Source organism: Myxine glutinosa, chromosome 4 (genome assembly GCF_964187855.1).
Source record: "Myxine glutinosa chromosome 4, kmMyxGlut1.1, whole genome shotgun sequence".
NCBI classification, from domain to species: domain Eukaryota; kingdom Metazoa; phylum Chordata; class Myxini; order Myxiniformes; family Myxinidae; genus Myxine; species Myxine glutinosa.
Genome location: NC_136264.1, coordinates 76481528 through 76500585, shown reverse-complemented (window position 1 = coordinate 76500585; position 19058 = coordinate 76481528). Strand labels below are relative to the sequence as shown.

Below are 19058 nucleotides of genomic sequence, written 5' to 3'. Positions count from 1 at the left end.
CTAATCAGGACACTTGGGATGTTGGCAGGCATGTGAGGCTGGTCCCACCCTTCAATGAAAAGGAGGTAGCCAAGTTTTTTTTAAATTTTAACATTTTGAGAAAGTGGCTCAAATGCGAAAATGGCCTGTGGGGTCCTGGACGATGTTAGTGCAAAGTGTAAAAAAAAAAACACCTTTAGAGGCCATTTTTCCCCGCAAAGCGGGGGTTGGCCTTTTTCAGGGACCGTGGTTGTTGTTTTTTTTTTGGTCCCCTTTTTGAAGCAATGTTTTACGGCCGGATGCCCTTCCTGCCGCCAACCCTGTTTGTCGCCTTTTACGACAAGCAGGGATTTACCAGTGAACTGGTACTCAATTAGCCGACCTCGGAAGGATGACAGGCTGAGTCAACCCCCCTGGCGTTAAATTCAGCGATCAACCGGGATTCGAACCTAGGTTCCTAAGCTGGCACCCTAGCCGCTCGCCCAACACCAGGCTTAGTGCAAAGTGCAAAGTCCCGTTAGTGCAAAGTGTACTGGTGGGTAAAGCTCAAGATATATTTTCGGCTTTACCGATTGACCAATGTGCAGATTATGAGATAGTGAAGAAAGCCATTCTCAAAGCCTAAGATTTGGTCGCTGAAGCTTACCGGCAAAAATTCAGGAATGCCAGGAAGAGGGAGAGTGAGACCCATGTGGAGTTTGCCAGAATGAAGGAAACCCTGTTTGATAAGTGGTGTGACTCGAAGGGGATTGGGAAAGACTTCAACCTGTTGCGACAATTGATCTTGGTGGAGGAATTCAAACAGTGTGTCCACGTGGACATTAAAGTACATGTGGATGAGAAGAAAGTACCAGAGTTGTATGAGGCAGCAACCGTGGCAGATGACTATGCTTTGACACACAGGATGGGGTTCCACAAACCTAACTTCCCGCCTCGAGTTAGCCAGTGGAGTTACGGTAAATCAGGTTCGGAGGACAGATTTTCATGGAGGCGGCCCAGAGAGGACTATGGGGACAAATCTGATACCGCGACTTTTAAGGATCAGAAGACTGCAGTTCCAAGACATACCTGTCTTCCGGGGGGCCCGAGGCAGACCACGAGTTTTTCCTCCGGGCCTACTTGCGCTTTTTGCAAGAAACCTGGGCATTTGATGTCTCAATGTTACGCCCTGAAAAGGAAAAATCAGGAGCTGAGTCAAACTAGTGCAACTCCGAATACATTGGCCAATGCGAGAAATAGTCCTTGTAGGACAGTGCCTTGTGAAGGTTCCCGTGCCAAAGTTACGGCATCACAGATCTCAAGTAACTCACTTGAGTTTCAATGTTACTTGAGACGTTTTGATAAGTCACATGGTTTGGCCGCAATGAATAAATGGAAGGTAAATTTTAAAAAGCTTCTAATTCTTGAACCACTGCATTGATCGACTTGAATTTGTAAAGCCATGTAGCTCTCATCAAGCGGAACAAGTGTGCAAAATTTCAAATTGATTGGATGTACGGTCTCGAAGGTATGTCTTTATTGTTGAAAGAAGAAGAAGCGCACCATTTTGTTCCAGGCCATGATCACGATCACATGACCTCTCGCGGTTATTTTAACCTCAAATAAAATTATAATTGAAGATTTGTCAACCGCTGAGGTATATTAACAAACGAATAAAACGGATTTGGTCAAATTCTGACTTTTTTTTAACTAGATCGCATTTGACAAAGTTGTGAAAAGCTAAAGAAGAAGAAACCTCGTTTGGCTTCTCAGATAAAATAAATAATTCTGTCTCTGCAATTTCAGGTTTATCTGCTTTTAAAAATCGCTTTTCTGCAAGCATTGCACGGATTGATTGCACCATTGCACCAATCCTGTTGAGTGTTGCGGTGTACATACATCGTAAATATGGCCATAAGGATCTCATCAATCTGCTGCATAATACTGGATTATCAGAGAGCTACGCTGAAGCACTCCGATACGAAAATTCCCTTGTCCTGGACTCATCAACTCCTGACAACACATTGATAGAGGGATTCATGCAATTTGCATTCGACAATGCTGATTTCAACACAAACACCCTTGATGGTCACAACACATTTCACACAATGGGGGGTATTGAGTGCATCACCCCTGCCATGAACACTGGAAGGAACACACCAGTCCCAAGGTGCAAGGAAAATTTACTTGCAGGTGTCATTGGCACTTTTGGAGACGTACCCATCAGGACAAACAAAAAGCCAGAAACACCTGGACTGCAACGAATCGCAGTCAGAAGTCTGTCTGTGTCCTGAGGAAGCATCTCGATCCTTGATGAGGGCCATGAAGTTGGACTCTTTGTGGATGGCAGGCTGTGCCATGGAAATACTACCAAGGCCGTCATGGGCTGGTTTCATGGAGGAAGCAATGCAAAATTCAGGACTGTATGCAGTTAGTTCGGTTGATGCACTTCCATTCATAAACCTTGACCCAACCAAACCAAGTGCCATCTATACAGCTCTGATGTTTGCTGTTGATGAGTACAAGAAGAACAACAAAACCTGGTGCGTCGTGACGTTTGATCAACCATTGTATCAAAAAGCTTCAGAAATCATCGCAGCATCAGAAGACCTCGGAAATGTCATTGTGAGGCTCGGTGGTTTCCATCCATTGGTGTCTTTCATGGGTGCAGTTGGCAATATAATGGCTGGGAGTGGACTTGAGCAACTGTGGAGCACTGTGTATGCTCCTTCATCTGTATCACACATGGTCACAGGCCACGCATACTCACGAGCACTCAGAGCGCACTTTCTGATTCAAGAAGCATTGGCAACTATTCTTCTGAAGACCTCAAATCTACTTGATGACACTTGCAAAGAGAGTCTTCGTCAACTGTATGCAAGTCTTTTGGAAGGTTCTGATCTTGAAGAAGCCTTCTCCTCTGAAGACGTTGCAAAACTGTTTGATCACATAGAACAAATCTGCCATCAAATGAAGGATAGCAACCAAACAGGTAAACTGTGGATTCAGTACTTCGAGCTTGTGCAGATCATGAGACTGTTTGTCCGTGCAGAGCGAAAAGGGGACTGGCATCTTCATCTACACCGTCAAACAGATGTTTCCCTACCTGCATGCTGCAGAACATCTTGCCTATTAGCCAAGTCTGCTCTCACCTGTACGTGCAGCAGATGGAAGAGCTTAACCCAGAGGTCCAACACTTGTTCGTGGAGTCTGGCTACTTTACAATCCGCCACTCAGACAACCTTTGGGGTGGAGTGTGGTCTGACATGACCATAGAACAGGTGTTGATGAGGGCCATGAAAACATCTGGAGGATTCACTCGAGGAAGAGGGATATCTGACAGCACCCTTGCCCGGTGGATAAAAGCACTACCTTTGACAGTTGCGCTCTGCAACAGCCTTGAAGACTTTGCAGGTGTTGTTCATGAAACATCAGAACAACACAAAGAGCTTCAACCCTCAAGACAAACCAAAGACAATAACGACATGGACTGCTTCATCCAATGATTAACTTCTCATTCCTTTGAAGCCAAGCCTGCCAACATGCTGGTCAGTTTGTCAACAGGAGTGATCGCTGATGAATCTGTCAACTGTGACAATGTACTCAGAGTGGGGATTGGTTCACAAGAGGGTATGATCGGCAAAACTTGTGCTGAAGTGAAACTGCAACGCAAAAACAGTCAAATCCCTTGCCTCCATGAACAACTCAGTGAAGATCCGAGGGAAAGAAGTGGTTGTTCAGCCACAACAGATGCTGAATCGTATCCTCTCAATTCTGGACTGAGAATCAAATTTAGCAACATACATGAAGCATGAGCTTGTGCCCCTACCACCATCTCTGTTTGATGACAATTAATTGAGACGACCCCCAAAAGCTGCATTAGCATCACTTCTGTTGTCACTTCTTCCACCTGGGCCTGCTGACGTGCCTCACGACACAGTTTATGTCATTGATGGAAGTCACCTTCTTCACCGTGTTGTATGGCCGTGCCCAGCGACGTATGCAGAGATCTGTCGGACATACGTGAGGCATGTTCTCACTCACTATGGAATGGCTGCAACTGTGGTTTTTGATGGTTATGCTGGCCCTCCCTCCACAAAGTCAGAGGAGCAGAGGAGACTAGCAGCAAATCGCACATCTGCTGACATTGACGTAGCTGGTCATATTAAAGCTACTGTGTGCCAGGCTGATTTTCTTGGGAATCCACACAACAAGAAAGGACTCATAAAAACTCTCAGTGAATGTCTTCAAGCTGCTGGCATTGCTGTGAAACAAGCAGTCAGCGATGCAGACACTCTGTGTCCACAGCCCTCCATCACACGACAGAGGGCCAGCCAGTGGTAAGCATAGGAACTGACACTGACATCCTCGTGGCCAGAGCACATTCTGATTGCTACATCTATCAGGTCAATCCTGGGCACAGTAAAGCCCCACAGAAAGTATTCCGTGTGCCTGCCATCCAGCAAGCTCTTGGAAACTTAAAGGACAACTTACTGTTTCTTCATGCTGTAATCGGCAGCGACACGACATCAGCGCCATACCAGCAAGGAAAAAAGAAAGGCTACAAAGTACTGAAATCAAATGACCACCTGGCACAGACTGTGACAGTCTTCAACATCCCAGAAGCAGACGCAGAGGACATTGCAAAGGCTGGCGAAGAATTTTTGCTGGCACTGTATGGTGGTTCACCTTTCAACAGTTTGGATGATTTCAGACTCACAGCGTTCAAGAAAAATAACGCCAAAAAGTCGACAAAAAGTGTTTTCCAAATGGCAAGCCTGCCACCGACCAGTGCAGCTGCTCGTCAGCATCCCTTCAGGACCTACTGCCAGGTTCAGCAGTTTTTTTTTTGTTTTTTTTTTTGTATACAAGATCGAGGCTCGTGAAAGAGCTAACATTAATCACACAAAAAGACAAACCGACACACAAAACACAAAAAACAAGGGGAGCGGCAGACAAGATGGGGAGAGAGGGGGAAGGACACAAAAGAGAGGGGGAAGAGGGGGAAGGACACAAACACAACATTTGAGAGCAGGGACATCGGGAGGACTTGGGGGGAGGTGGGAGAGGATTAAAACATATGAACACTGCAAGGACTCTGGGGTGAATTACCGGGGGTAGAAAAGATCAAGGTTTTCGATGGGGGAAGATAAGAGATGGTGGTGAACAGCTGTTTTAAAGACCTGGAGGGAGGAGTGGGATTGAAGGGAGTGGGGGAGTTTGTTCCAGAGGTGGGAGAAAAGGGGAATGAAAGAGTGAAGGTGAGCAGAGAGCCTAGACTTTGGCAGTTTAACCATAAGAGGGTTGCAGGCAGATATTGTGCGACCTGAAGGAATATTGGGGGGACAGAGCACAGAGAGAGCTGGGGGAGCAAGGCCGGAGAGGAGTCGGTATAAGACAGAAAGACCACCAACCTGCCTGCGGTGAGAGAGTGAAAGGCCCTCGGCGTTGACTACATCGCAGGAGATTCCAATGATTCTGAAAGCTTTGGCCTCAACAGCGTGAAGCCGAGCAAGGTGTGAGGCAGGAGCACCAGCCCAGAGGGGGGAACAGTATTCCATTGAGCTGCGGATGAAAGCCTTGTATGTGGTGAGGAGCTCAGGTGTGCCAAGGAAGGACTTCGCACGACGGAGGATGCCCAGTCGGCGACTGGCTTTGGAGGCCAGCTTGGAAATGTGGTTTTCCCAAGAAAGATCATGGCAGATAGTGAGACCCAAAAGCTTGAGCGACAGAACTTCTTGGAGAGGATTGTTGAGAAAGTAGATGGGAGGGTTGTCCAGTCGGTCCTTTCGGAGAGACAATGTAAGAGTGTGAGATTTGTCAGGATTGAAAGACATGTTCCACTTGTTTGACCAGTCTGTGATTTTGTCCAGGTCTGCAGAGAGTGAGAAGGCTGCAGACTGCCGATCTGAGGGATGAGGAATGGAGCGACAGAGAGTAGAGTCGTCAGCAAAGAGATAGAGAGGATTTTCAAGAGAGTCAGAGAGATCATTGATGAAGACCAGAAAAAGCACAGGGCCCAGAACACTACCTTGGGGAACTCCAGCCTGAACAGGAAGAGGAGATGAGAGAAACCCATTCAGGGCCACACGTTGACTACGACCAGAGAGGAAGTCCGCCAGCCATGCGTGGAGATTTCCATGGATACCAAAGGAGGAGAGTTTGGAGAGCAGAGCAGGGTGCCAGACCGTATCGAAGGCACGTGAAATGTCAAGGGAGACAGCTCTAATTTCCTGTTTGGCGTTGAGGACCTCCATCCGTTGTTGAGAAAGCAGAAGCAGCATGTCCAGAGTAGAGTGACCAGGTCTGAAACCAAATTGATGATCAGAGATCAAGCCATTGGAGAAGAGGAAAGATTTAATATCTGAAGCAATGATGGATTCCATGACTTTGCTGATAATTGGGAGAAGGCTGATTGGTCTGTAGTTGCTGGGATCTGTTTTTGCACCTTTTTTGTGCAAAGCGGTGATGTTGGCTGATTTCCAAGCAGATGGCAGATGACCTTGAGCAAAAGAGAGGGTGAAGAGAACAGAAAGAGGGAGTGAAAGAGCAGAAGAACATGATTTTAGGACCCGTGGGCTGATGCCGTCAGGACCAGTTGCAGAATCAGAGTCGAGGGTTGACAGAAACTTTTCCACCTTGTCAGGAGGAAAGGACACAGAGTCCAGGAGCAGCTGGGTACGACTGGGTACGGTGGGTACAGAGAGGGATGGGTTTGGGACACAAGATTTAGAGGCAAACACAGAGTTGAGGCATTCAGCTTTTTCACGTGCGGAGTCAGCCATTAAGCCGTTTGAGGTGAGGGAGGGGATGGAGGGGGAACAAACACCAGAAACAGATTTGACCAGATGCCACCAGGATTTGGAAGAGGGAGACAGAGTTCGGTCTTGAGAATGGTGAGATATTGTTTTCTGGCTCTCCTGAGGGTGGACACACACTTGTTTCGGGCTTTGTGAAAGGAAATGAGATTTCCTTCCGTTGGATTTGCTTTCCAGGAGACGAAAGCAAGTTGTTTCAGGGCAACAGCCTCACCACAAGATTCCGTGTACCATGGACGGGAGGAAGGGTATGACAACTGAAGACGAGATGGTATAAATCTGTGCATGAGAGAGAGCAATTTACTTTGAAAGAATTCCCAGGATGAGTTGATGTCAGAGGCGGTAGAGATGGGAGACCAGTCCAGATGATTGATGGCTGCTTGAAGACCGTGCCAGTTGGCCTGAGTGAAATGCCAGACTCGTCGGACGCTGAGGAGGCTCTCTGAGAATGGTCAGAGAGATGTCCACTTTTACAAGCACATGATCAGATGAGCCGATTGGAGCAGAAGAAGAGCAGCAGACATTTTCAGGGAAGTTTGTCATAACCAAATCCAGAAGAGAAGATGCTCCGTTGACTGAGATCCGGGTCGGGAAATTGACAGATTGTGTCAGTCCCAGTGAGTCGCAGAAGTCCTTTGCTGAAGAGCCATGGCTGGTGAGAGAGGTACCCACACCCAGCCAACTGGCATGGTGACAATTGAAATCACCACATATGAGGAAGAGAGAGTTGGGATGGGTAGATAGAAGTTGGTCCATATTATCAGACAGTGAGATGTAGATGGAGTCATCGCTGATTGGTGGACGGTACAACACACATATGAACAAAAGGTGGGAGCGAAGGGGAAGCCGTCGCCAAAGGTATTCCTGGGGGTGAGGTGGAGAGAGGGCAGTGGAGGGCGAGTGAGGAAGAGAGTTTTTTATAAAGATAGCAACCCCCACCTCCAGGACGAGGCTCAGGTCTATCATACCAGAGGAGGGAGTAACCTGGGAGAGATACCAAGGCATCAGAGACATCATGAAGGAGGAAAGTTTCTGTTAAGCAGATCACATCTGGTTTGTCAGAAGCAACCTGTATGGAGAGGTCAGTCAAGTTTGAGCGAAGGCCCCGGATGTTTGAGGTCCATACCGTTAATGAAGAGGAAGGGGGAGCATCGGGTCCAGAACGGGGGGGGGAGGGGTAGGGTAAGATGTGGAAGAGGAGGAAGAGGTAGGGAGAGCTGTTGAAGGTGTGTCAGAGATTTCAGAATAGCTTGGAGAAAGGGAAGAATGGGGCGGACAAAAGGTTTGATGGAGATTGGGTGAGGCACAGTGAGGTGTTATTTGAGGAGGGGGAAGAGCAAGGCAGAAGGTTTGGGGAGATGAAGGTGAAAGTTGGAAGGAGGAAGAAGCAGGGAGGATGCTTTGAGGAGGAGGGGTGAGAGGGGAGTCTAGGAGGGGAGGAGCGAGGGAGAGTCTCTGAGGGGAGGGGTGTGGGGGGAGTTTAGGAGGGAGGGGAGGGAAGGGGCAAGGGGGGAGATTTGAAAGGGATGGGTGATGGGGAGGATTTGGAGGGGAGGGGTGAGATTGGATTTTGAAAAGTGTACGATTCATGGGAAACGAACATTTTTTGCAAAATGAGTTTGAGACCGAGTCAAAAATACGTTTGAGGACACTGGAGGAGGGATGGAGTTCTGGATAGTTTAGGGAATGTAGAAAGGAGGAACTGTAAGAGATGGTATTATATATCTTTTTTGGAATGAATAGATTTGGTGAGCAAGACGAAAGCATCCTTTTGTAGGAAAAGAAAAAAGGGTGTTATGAGAGAAATGAGAGAGTTATGAGAGAGAATAGTTGTTCAGGGGCGAGATGATACATTTCTAACCGCGTGATCGCGAACGAAGAACGAACGAACAAAAAGAACAACAAATAAACGAATAAGACCTGGGAAGGGAAAAAAAAATTTGGGGTTTTTTTTTTTTTTTTTTGGTGAGTACAGATATTAAACAAGGAGGTATGGGGTGAACGACTGGTACGAAACAGAGAACGAAAATAATTTCAGCGCATTCGACGAATCGCTGAGAGAAAAACAAACCACAAGGTCGGAGACGGTACGGTAGTCTAAGCCTATGCGTACTAGGCCGCAGAATACTCGATACCATTAACCGACGATTGTGTATACATGTACGAAAAATTAGCACCGAAAATTTTCCAAAAGATACTCTCTAGGTCTAGGTACATACACCGAAAGATAGATACAGTCTCGACAAAAACACAATTGAGAAATATCACTTAGCTTCGAAAGCGTGAGCGCTTGGAGCAGCTTCGAAAAGACGTGACCTCGCCGTGATCTCGCGAGACTTCTACCAACACTTCTACCAACACTTCTACCAACTTCTACCAATCAAGTGGATGGAAAACAACATTGATCCAACCAAATGGGGATGGATTCTGTCCAATGGTTCCCTTCTGCCAGTGCCAACGGATTTGCCTTCAGCACCGGATAAACTGATGCGCAGTGTGTCATGCAAGTGCAAGGCTGGCTGCACTGGTGGCTGTGGCTGTCGACGAGTAGGCATGCCTTGTTCCATCATCTGTAACTGTATGGGGCTAACATGCAACAATGCATTGGAACTGAATGACTTGGAAGACTGATCAATAATTTTTTGTGAATTTTTACTTTGCAGTATGTTTTCAGACCGAAAATCACTATTTCAAGCTGACATCAGCACAAATATAACGTCATGTATGATTATTATGTTGTTAAAAATGGGTATGATTATGAAGATAAATGTGTTTACTTTCATTTTTATGTGATTAATGCACCAATAATAATTAGTATTTGATAGGCATTGGATAAATCTATCCATCCCCTCTAAATATCCGACACACGATTCTTTCTATAGCGGAAATGCTTAAAATGAATGCAATAAATAATTATGTTGCTGACACTGGATGTTTCGGGAACTTTCACAGGATAAAGTTTGGCCCCTCTTCTTTTTGTGTGCGAAAAATGAAAACTATAACCTTTTCCCCCACCCCAATACCTAATTATACTGGACTATAAGTGCACATTGGTATCTCAATGTAGTTTGCTACGTGCTGACTTTACCTGTTCTGGGCAGGCAAAGGAAATAAATATTTCTCCCTTACTCTGTCACTTGTTTTTGGCATGTAAATAATTTATTAAAATATGGAATCTTGACCTGCATATTAAAAACAAAACACCTTTGGGAAAGAAAACACCTGTTAGAAAATGCTCTTCCATCTCTTTTCTTATTGGAATTATTCTGCATTTGCTGTTGGTTTTCTCTATTTTTCAAGCAGATTGGTCTCAATACCATAAATGCAATAATTAACTATTAATTCTTCACTTTTTCTGAGTGTGTTGGGGGGAGGGGTGGAAATTTATTTGTTTGATAATTTTGGTGTGGGGGGGGGGGGGGGGGTGTTGCTTTGCTGTAGCCCCACTCCCCATTGGTAAATCAATACCTGCTGTTTTTGTTGTACTTAAATGCTTGTAGGTACTTCATGCATGGAGTGTGTCGCGAAGGCCGCAGCTGCCCATATTCACACGATCTGAGTAACAGCAAACCAGCAATGGCATGCCGCTTCTACCAACGAGGTTCCTGTGCCTATGCAGATGGATGCAGGTTTGCCATCTACATTGAAATATTTTGAGATAACCATTGTTATCGCACATAATGCGCATTTTTATTTTCTGATGCTTACTAGTGGTATCATGGTTACTGCTTTTCAGATATGATCACGTAAAAGCATCGGGACATGCAAAACCGCAATCCACTGCTGCCAACACAAAGCCCTTGTCTCAGCCTGTTCAGCTGCCAACTGCTAAACCGAAGTTATCAAAACCTGTACCCCTTGGCAAGAGCAAGGCTGCTGGTGCACATGCTGTGTCACACCCACCACGTTCTGGGTGTGAGCCCAAGGTGAAGACCAATATCCGGGCTGATTGGGCAAACGCTGAGGAGTTTGTTCCCGGAAGACCTTACTCTGCTCATGGTATGTACAAACGAAGTTGCCTTGTACTGACCTTCGAGTTCATTTTATAAAAGTATTGTCACGTTTATGACCCCCACACGGCAACTGAAAAATTACCAGAGGTGTGCAGTTGAAACCGCAGAAGTAGTCTTCATGGATAGTCGGGGTACCCCGAGCGGTGTGAATACTCAATGTTAAAAAGCATGCCTAAATGTGCTCAAAATCAAGAGTATACAGTGGGAGGGAGACAGAGAGACAGTGGGAGGGAGACAGAGACAGTGGGAGGGAGACGGAGAGACAGTGGGAGGGAGACAGAGAGACAGTGGGAGGGAGACGGAGAGACAGTGGGAGGGAGATGGAGAGACAGTGGGAGGGAGACGGAGAGACAGTGGGAGGGAGACGGAGAGACAGTGGGAGGGAGACGGAGAGACAGTGGGAGGGAGACGGAGAGACAGTGGGAGGGAGACGGAGAGACAGTGGGAGGGAGACGGAGAGACAGTGGGAGGGAGACGGAGAGACAGTGGGAGGGAGACGGAGAGAGACAGTGGGAGGGAGACGGAGAGAGACAGTGGGAGGGAGACGGAGAGAGACAGTGGGAGGGAGACGGAGAGAGACAGTGGGAGGGAGACGGAGAGAGACAGTGGGAGGGAGACGGAGAGAGACAGTGGGAGGGAGACGGAGAGAGACAGTGGGAGGGAGACGGAGAGAGACAGTGGGAGGGAGACGGAGAGAGACAGTGGGAGGGAGACGGAGAGAGACAGTGGGAGGGAGACGGAGAGAGACAGTGGGAGGGAGACGGAGAGAGACAGTGGGAGGGAGACGGAGAGAGACAGTGGGAGGGAGACGGAGAGAGACAGTGGGAGGGAGACGGAGAGAGACAGTGGGAGGGAGACGGAGAGAGACAGTGGGAGGGAGACGGAGAGAGACAGTGGGAGGGAGACGGAGAGAGACAGTGGGAGGGAGACGGAGAGAGACAGTGGGAGGGAGACGGAGAGAGACAGTGGGAGGGAGACGGAGAGAGACAGTGGGAGGGAGACGGAGAGAGACAGTGGGAGGGAGACGGAGAGAGACAGTGGGAGGGAGACGGAGAGAGACAGTGGGAGGGAGACGGAGAGAGACAGTGGGAGGGAGACGGAGAGAGACAGTGGGAGGGAGACGGAGAGAGACAGACAGACGGACGGAGGGAGACGGAGACAGACAGACGGACGGACGGACGGATGGACGGAGGGAGACAGACGGACGGACGGACAGAGGGAGACAGACAGACGGACAGACGGACGGAGGGAGACGGAGACAGACGGACGGAGGGAGACGGAGACAGACAGACAGACGGACGGAGGGAGACGGAGACAGACAGACAGACAGACAGACGGACGGAGGGAGACGGAGACAGACAGACGGACGGAGGGAGACGGAGACAGACAGACAGACGGACGGAGGGAGACGGAGACAGACGGACGGACGGACGGAGGGAGACAGACGGACGGACGGACGGACAGAGGGAGACAGACGGACGGAGGGAGACGGAGACAGACAGACAGACGGACGGAGGGAGACGGAGACAGACAGACAGACGGACGGAGGGAGACGGAGACAGACAGACAGACAGACGGACGGAGGGAGACGGAGACAGACAGACAGACGGACGGAGGGAGACGGAGACAGACAGACAGACGGACGGAGGGAGACGGAGACGGACGGACGGAGGGAGACGGAGACAGACAGACGGACGGACGGAGGGAGACGGAGACAGACAGACGGACGGACGGAGGGAGACGGAGACAGACAGACGGACGGACGGAGGGAGACGGAGACAGACAGACAGACGGACGGAGGGAGACGGAGACGGAGACAGACGGACGGAGGGAGACGGAGACAGACAGACAGACAGACGGACGGAGGGAGACAGAGACAGACAGACAGACAGACGGACGGACGGACGGAGGGAGACAGACGGACGGACGGACGGACAGAGGGAGACAGACGGACAGACGGACGGAGGGAGACGGAGACAGACGGACGGAGGGAGACGGAGACAGACAGACAGACAGACGGACGGACGGACGGAGGGAGACAGACGGACGGACGGACGGACAGAGGGAGACAGACGGACAGACGGACGGAGGGAGACGGAGACAGACGGACGGAGGGAGACGGAGACAGACAGACAGACAGACAGACGGACGGAGGGAGACGGAGACAGACAGACAGACAGACGGACGGAGGGAGACGGAGACAGACAGACGGACGGAGGGAGACGGAGACAGACAGACAGACGGACGGAGGGAGACGGAGACAGACGGACGGACGGACGGAGGGAGACAGACGGACGGACGGACGGACAGAGGGAGACAGACGGACAGACGGACGGACGGAGGGAGACGGAGACAGACAGACAGACGGACGGAGGGAGACGGAGACAGACAGACAGACAGACAGACGGACGGAGGGAGACGGAGACAGACAGACGGACGGAGGGAGACGGAGACAGACAGACGGACGGAGGGAGACGGAGACAGACAGACGGACGGAGGGAGACGGAGACAGACAGACGGACGGAGGGAGACGGAGACAGACAGACGGACGGAGGGAGACGGAGACAGACGGACGGAGGGAGACGGAGACAGACGGACGGAGGGAGACGGAGACAGACAGACGGACGGAGGGAGACGGAGACAGACGGACGGAGGGAGACGGAGACAGACAGACAGACGGACGGAGGGAGACGGAGACAGACAGACGGAGGGAGACGGAGACAGACAGACAGACGGAGGGAGACGGAGACAGACAGACAGACAGTGGGAGGGAGGGAGGGAGACAGACAGACAGACAGTGGGAGGGAGGGAGGGAGACAGACAGACAGACAGTGGGAGGGAGGGAGGGAGACAGACAGACAGACAGTGGGAGGGAGGGAGACAGACAGACAGACAGTGGGAGGGAGGGAGACAGACAGACAGACAGTGGGATGGAGGGAGACAGACAGACAGACAGACAGACAGTGGGAGGGAGGGAGGGAGACAGACAGACAGACAGTGGGAGGGAGGGAGGGAGACAGACAGTGGGAGGGAGGGAGGGAGACAGACAGACAGACAGACAGACAGTGGGAGGGAGGGAGGGAGACAGACAGACAGACAGACAGACAGTGGGAGGGAGGGAGACAGACAGACAGACAGACAGACAGTGGGAGGGAGGGAGGGAGACAGACAGACAGACAGTGGGAGGGAGGGAGGGAGACAGACAGACAGACAGTGGGAGGGAGGGAGGGAGGGAGACAGACAGACAGTGGGAGGGAGGGAGGGAGACAGACAGACAGACAGTGGGAGGGAGGGAGACAGACAGACAGACAGTGGGAGGGAGGAAGGGAGACAGACAGACAGACAGTGGGAGGGAGGGAGACAGACAGACAGACAGACAGTGGGAGGGAGGGAGACAGACAGACAGTGGGAGGGAGGGAGGGAGGGAGACACAGACAGACAGTGGGAGGGAGGGAGGGAGACAGACAGACAGTGGGAGGGACGGAGGGAGACAGACAGACAGACAGTGGGAGGGAGGGAGACACAGACAGACAGTGGGAGGGAGGGAGACACAGACAGACAGACAGACAGTGGGAGGGAGGGAGGGAGGGAGACACAGACAGACAGTGGGAGGGAGGGAGGGAGACAGACAGACAGTGGGAGGGAGGGAGGGAGACAGACAGACAGTGGGAGGGAGGGAGGGAGGCGCACACCGAGAGAGGGAGGGAGGGAGACGCACACCGAGAGAGGGAGGGAGGGAGACGCACACCGAGAGAGGGAGGGAGGGAGACGCACACCGAGAGAGGGAGGGAGGGAGACGCACACCGAGAGAGGGAGGGAGGGAGACACATATACAGACTTGGCATTTAATATGGAATATTTTTTTTGTGGGGGTGAACTTACTTTTCAAGATGTCTTAGAACCAAAAGTTCATTGGAATTATGTTGAAATTATTCTAGATTTTGTTAATGTGACCTTTAAAAGAAACAAAAACCACATTTGACATTTCGAAACAAATAAATTGATCCTTGAAAGTGATGTAAACTGATATCGAAATGAATTCATGGACAGTACTGTGTTAAACTTCTGTACGTTTTCCAGAAGTACCTCTTTATTTTGCACAACAACAACAACAACATGCATTTTAAAGGCCATTTTCCCTGCTAGAGCGGGGGTTAGCCTTGCGGTCCCCATGACAATCTTCTCCATTTTGCCCTATTTTCTGCATCTCTCCTTGGTAACCCCCTTGCCTGCATTTCTTCTTCCACCTTCTTTAGCCAAGTCTTTCTCGGTCTTCCCCGTCTTCTACTTCCTTCTACAATCATTTCCATCAATCTTCTCAACCAGTCACTGTCATCCTTCCTCAACACATGACCAAACCATCTCAACCTGTTCCTCTTCACAGCATCAATCACAGGCTCTATTCCCATCATCTTTCGCAATTCATCATTTGTCTTCCTCTCTCTCAACGATACTCCGCACATCCGTCGAACCATTCGCATTTCCACCCTTTCCAACCTTCGTTGCTGCTCTACGTTCATTGCCCATGTCTCGCTCCCATAAATCATAACACTTCTCACACATGTAGCATACACCTTTCCCTTCAGCTTCAACGACACTCCCCTCATCATCAGCACGCCACTCAGTTCCCGAAACTTCTTCCATGCACATCTCACTCGAGCAACCGTTGCCAAGTCTGATCCACCTTCTCCATTCAGCATGTCTCCGAGGTAGCAAAATGTTTTCACGCCTTCCAGCTTCACGCCGTCTCCAAGATCCAACTCAACATTTCCTCCATCTGCAGCTCCCTCTGTGCACACCTTACATTTGAATGTAGCTGCCACACTGGTTAATGACCCTCTCAGACCACTACATTTTTGATGAACCCACTCAGCGCACATTATACACTGAATGGAGTTCACTCCGACACCCTTCCTACCCACAGCACAGGGCCACTTCCCAGTTCTTTCCACCTCACCACATGCTTTACCACTTGCCATCACCTTCGTCTTTCCGATATTCACCTTCAGACCTTTTGTCTCCATACATTCCTTCCACGTGTTCATCTTTTCCTTCAGTCCATCCATACTTTCCGCAATCAACACCAGATCAACTGCATACAACAACTCCCACGGTAAACCCTCCTTTACGTTCTGAGCCAGCACCTCCATCACAGCTACAAATAGTAGTGGACTTAGTACCGACCCCTGATGCACTCCCACCTTCACCTCAAACTCACCACTGTTCCCGTCCTTCGTCCTTACAGCTGTGCGCGCTCTTTTGTACATTGCCATCACTACTCTGATCAACCATTCCTCCACTCATAACTTCCTCAATGCCCATGTCAATACTTTGCGTGGAACCCGATCGAATGCTTTCTCCAGATCAACAAACCCAAGAAACAACTTCTTCCTCTTCTCCATGTACTTCTCCTGCAACTGCCTCACAATGAAAAGCGTGTCTGTCATTCCTCTTCCTGGCATAAATCCAAACTGCATTTCGTCGATCTTCACTTTCTTCCTTATCCTCCTCTCCAACACCCTTTCCAATACCTTCATTCCATGCTCCAATAACTTTATCGCTCGGTACGAGCCACACTCCAGAGGGTCACCCTTCCCCTTGTATAGAGGGACGAGGGTACTCAGTTCCCAATCCACTGGAATGCGGCCTTCTTTCACCACCAGATTACAGATCTCTGTCATTCTCTTCACACCCCAACTTCCTGCTGCCTTCAACATATCTCCCACAACTCCCGTCGGCCCTCCTGCTTTTCTACCCTTCATTGCTTTTATCGCTTCCTCAACTTCCTTCTCAGTTATCTTCTCTGCCGGTCCTAAAACTGGGTTACTCTCTATGTTGCCATCCCATTCATTCTCTGTATTCAACAGCATTTCCATATATCTTTTCCATCTTCCTTTAATTCCCTCTGGGTCGACAACGATTTGTCCCACTTCATCCTTCAAGCAACTCACCCCCATCACATCACACCTCTCTTTCGCTATCTGCTTTGCAATCCTGAATACTGCTTTCTGAAACAGCCTCCTCCCCCGGGATCACCTTTGTGTCCCGGAGGTGCCCCCTATCTCGCCTACGCACCATCAGGTAGTCAACGGTTGTCGTTGACCCACCTGACGTGTATGTAACAAGCTTATTATCCTCTTTCTGGAACTGAGTATTACAAATCAACAAATCAGCAAACTTCACAATCCTTTCAGCTTCTCCATTTCTCACACCATATCCGTAACCCCCATGAACTCAGTCAAAACCATCCATACTCTTTCCCACATGTCCATTTAGGTCTCCTCGTCCCACAACAACTTCATCATCTTTCACGTTTTCCATCAGCTTCTCTTTCGCACACCAGAACTTGTCCTTCTCTTCTTCGCTTCGACCAACTTGCGGAGCATATCCCAAGATGACGTTCACCAAGAGCTTTCCAATCATCATTTTCACCATCATCAACCTATCACTCACTCCAGTCACACTCACCACACTGTCTACAAACTCCTCAGAAAACAGGACACCAACACCATTCACGCCCTCCGGGCACCCTTGCCACACAAACTTGCATTTCTGTCCCTGCCTACCCTTCACCATTCTCACACCACTTCCCTTCCATCTCGTCTCTTGCACACAACATATGTCCACTCTTCTTCTGACCAATACTTCTACCACTTCTCCTGATCTCCCTGTCATTGTCCCTACATTCCATGTCCCAAACCTCAGAAACCGATCTCCACTTCGGGCTGTACCCTGCCCACATGTAGTTGTAATTGTCATGGTGTTCTTTTTGAGGCATTGTTTTTATGGCCGGATGCCCTTCCTGACGCCAACCCTCTTAGTCGCCTCTTACGACACGCAGGGATACGGCGTACCTATTCTTATCCAGGGTACACACTGGGAGCAGCACATTAGCTTAGCACATCTTTATTTTGCACATTAGCCAAAAATTTTTTTAACAAAAGGTAAATTACGACTAGGATTACGGACAGTAAAATTACAGTTCAGTACTTCGTGTAACCCACACGAGCATTCAGGAGAGCACATACACGTTGAGGCATGCTGTTCACGAGATTTGCCAAGGTTTGGACAGGAATTGCTTGCCATGCAGTGACAATAGCCTGCTGCAATTCACGCACAGAGGTCGACTGCTGGTCCAAGTGGTCGATTTGACGCGTTAATTCTGCCCACAAGTTCTCTCTCGGATTCATATCCGGGGACATGGCAGGCCACTCCATATGCTCTACACCACGGTCCGCAAGAAAGTGTTGGATCATGCGAGCACGATGAGGCCGTGCATTGTCATCTTGGAAGACGAAGTTTCCTCGAAAGGCTGCACGAGCAAATGGAAGCAATGTTTCTTCCAGAATGGCCCTGTACTTGAACTGGTTCAGGTTTCCATTCAGAACAACCAGGTCAGTTTTGCCCCCTGCATGAAACGCAGCCCAAACGGTCACCCCACCACCTCCGGCTTGGACTCTTGGCACTATACAATCTTCGTTGTGGGCTTCATGCACTTGTCTGCGCACTCGGACGCGGCCATCTTGACGATAGACCAGAAATCTAGACTCATCACTGAAGGTCACGTGATTCCAGTGTCCTGGCTGCCATTGACGGTGCTCTCTGGCCCACTGCAATCGGCGCTGGCGGTGTTGTCTGGTCAGGCGTGGCTTTCTCAGGGGACGCCTGGCACGATAGCCTGCTTGAACCAGTCGTTGGTTGACGAGCCTTCTGGATACAGGTACATTTGTCAGTTGCTGCCACTCAGCCCTAAGGCGATTAGCTGACTTGGTACGGCCATTGCGGACTAACCGGTGCAGCTGGCGATCATCCCTCCTTGTGGTTCTGGGGGGATGTCCTGGCCTCAGTATTGGAGTAGGGACACCCCTCTGAGCATTTCATTTCAGGATCTTTGACACCTGACCTTGAGTGATGCCATACTGCCGAGCAATAGCACGGTCTTTCATGCCGTAATTTCGTAAAGCCACCACTCTGACAAACAGCATTGTCGAGTTGACAGACTATCTCCAGAGGAAGCGGCAATAACTTTTGGAGACGTGCAGCAGTTGTTTTCCACAAATGCAGAACGCAACAACCCTTGTATACCCGACTGTGAAGCCAATCGTCAAATGCACCTGTCCGTACATTTTGCCACGCCACCTGTGATATAATCCTGTTGTTGACTTCTTGCTGCGACAGACAATCAGTGACATGGTTCTTTTAACAAATAAATCACCAAAGTGTAAAAGAAACTCACCAGATTGATACTGAGGTAAGAAAGTAAACCCAA

General features: G+C 49.6%; 1 protein-coding gene across 5 annotated transcripts in view; it reads left to right on the top strand.

Moving 5' to 3' along the window:
• The window catches only part of LOC137425908 (putative E3 ubiquitin-protein ligase makorin-1), a 117540-nt gene that overhangs the window by 26523 nt on the left and 71959 nt on the right, over positions 1 to 19058 (top strand). For all 5 annotated transcript variants that reach the window (XM_078776001.1, XM_078776002.1, XM_078776005.1 and 2 more), the window contains 2 exons: positions 10277 to 10405; positions 10513 to 10775. In XM_078776001.1, the coding sequence (XP_078632127.1) occupies positions 10277 to 10405; positions 10513 to 10775 (392 nt within the window). The remainder of the gene's footprint in view (positions 1 to 10276; positions 10406 to 10512; positions 10776 to 19058) is intronic.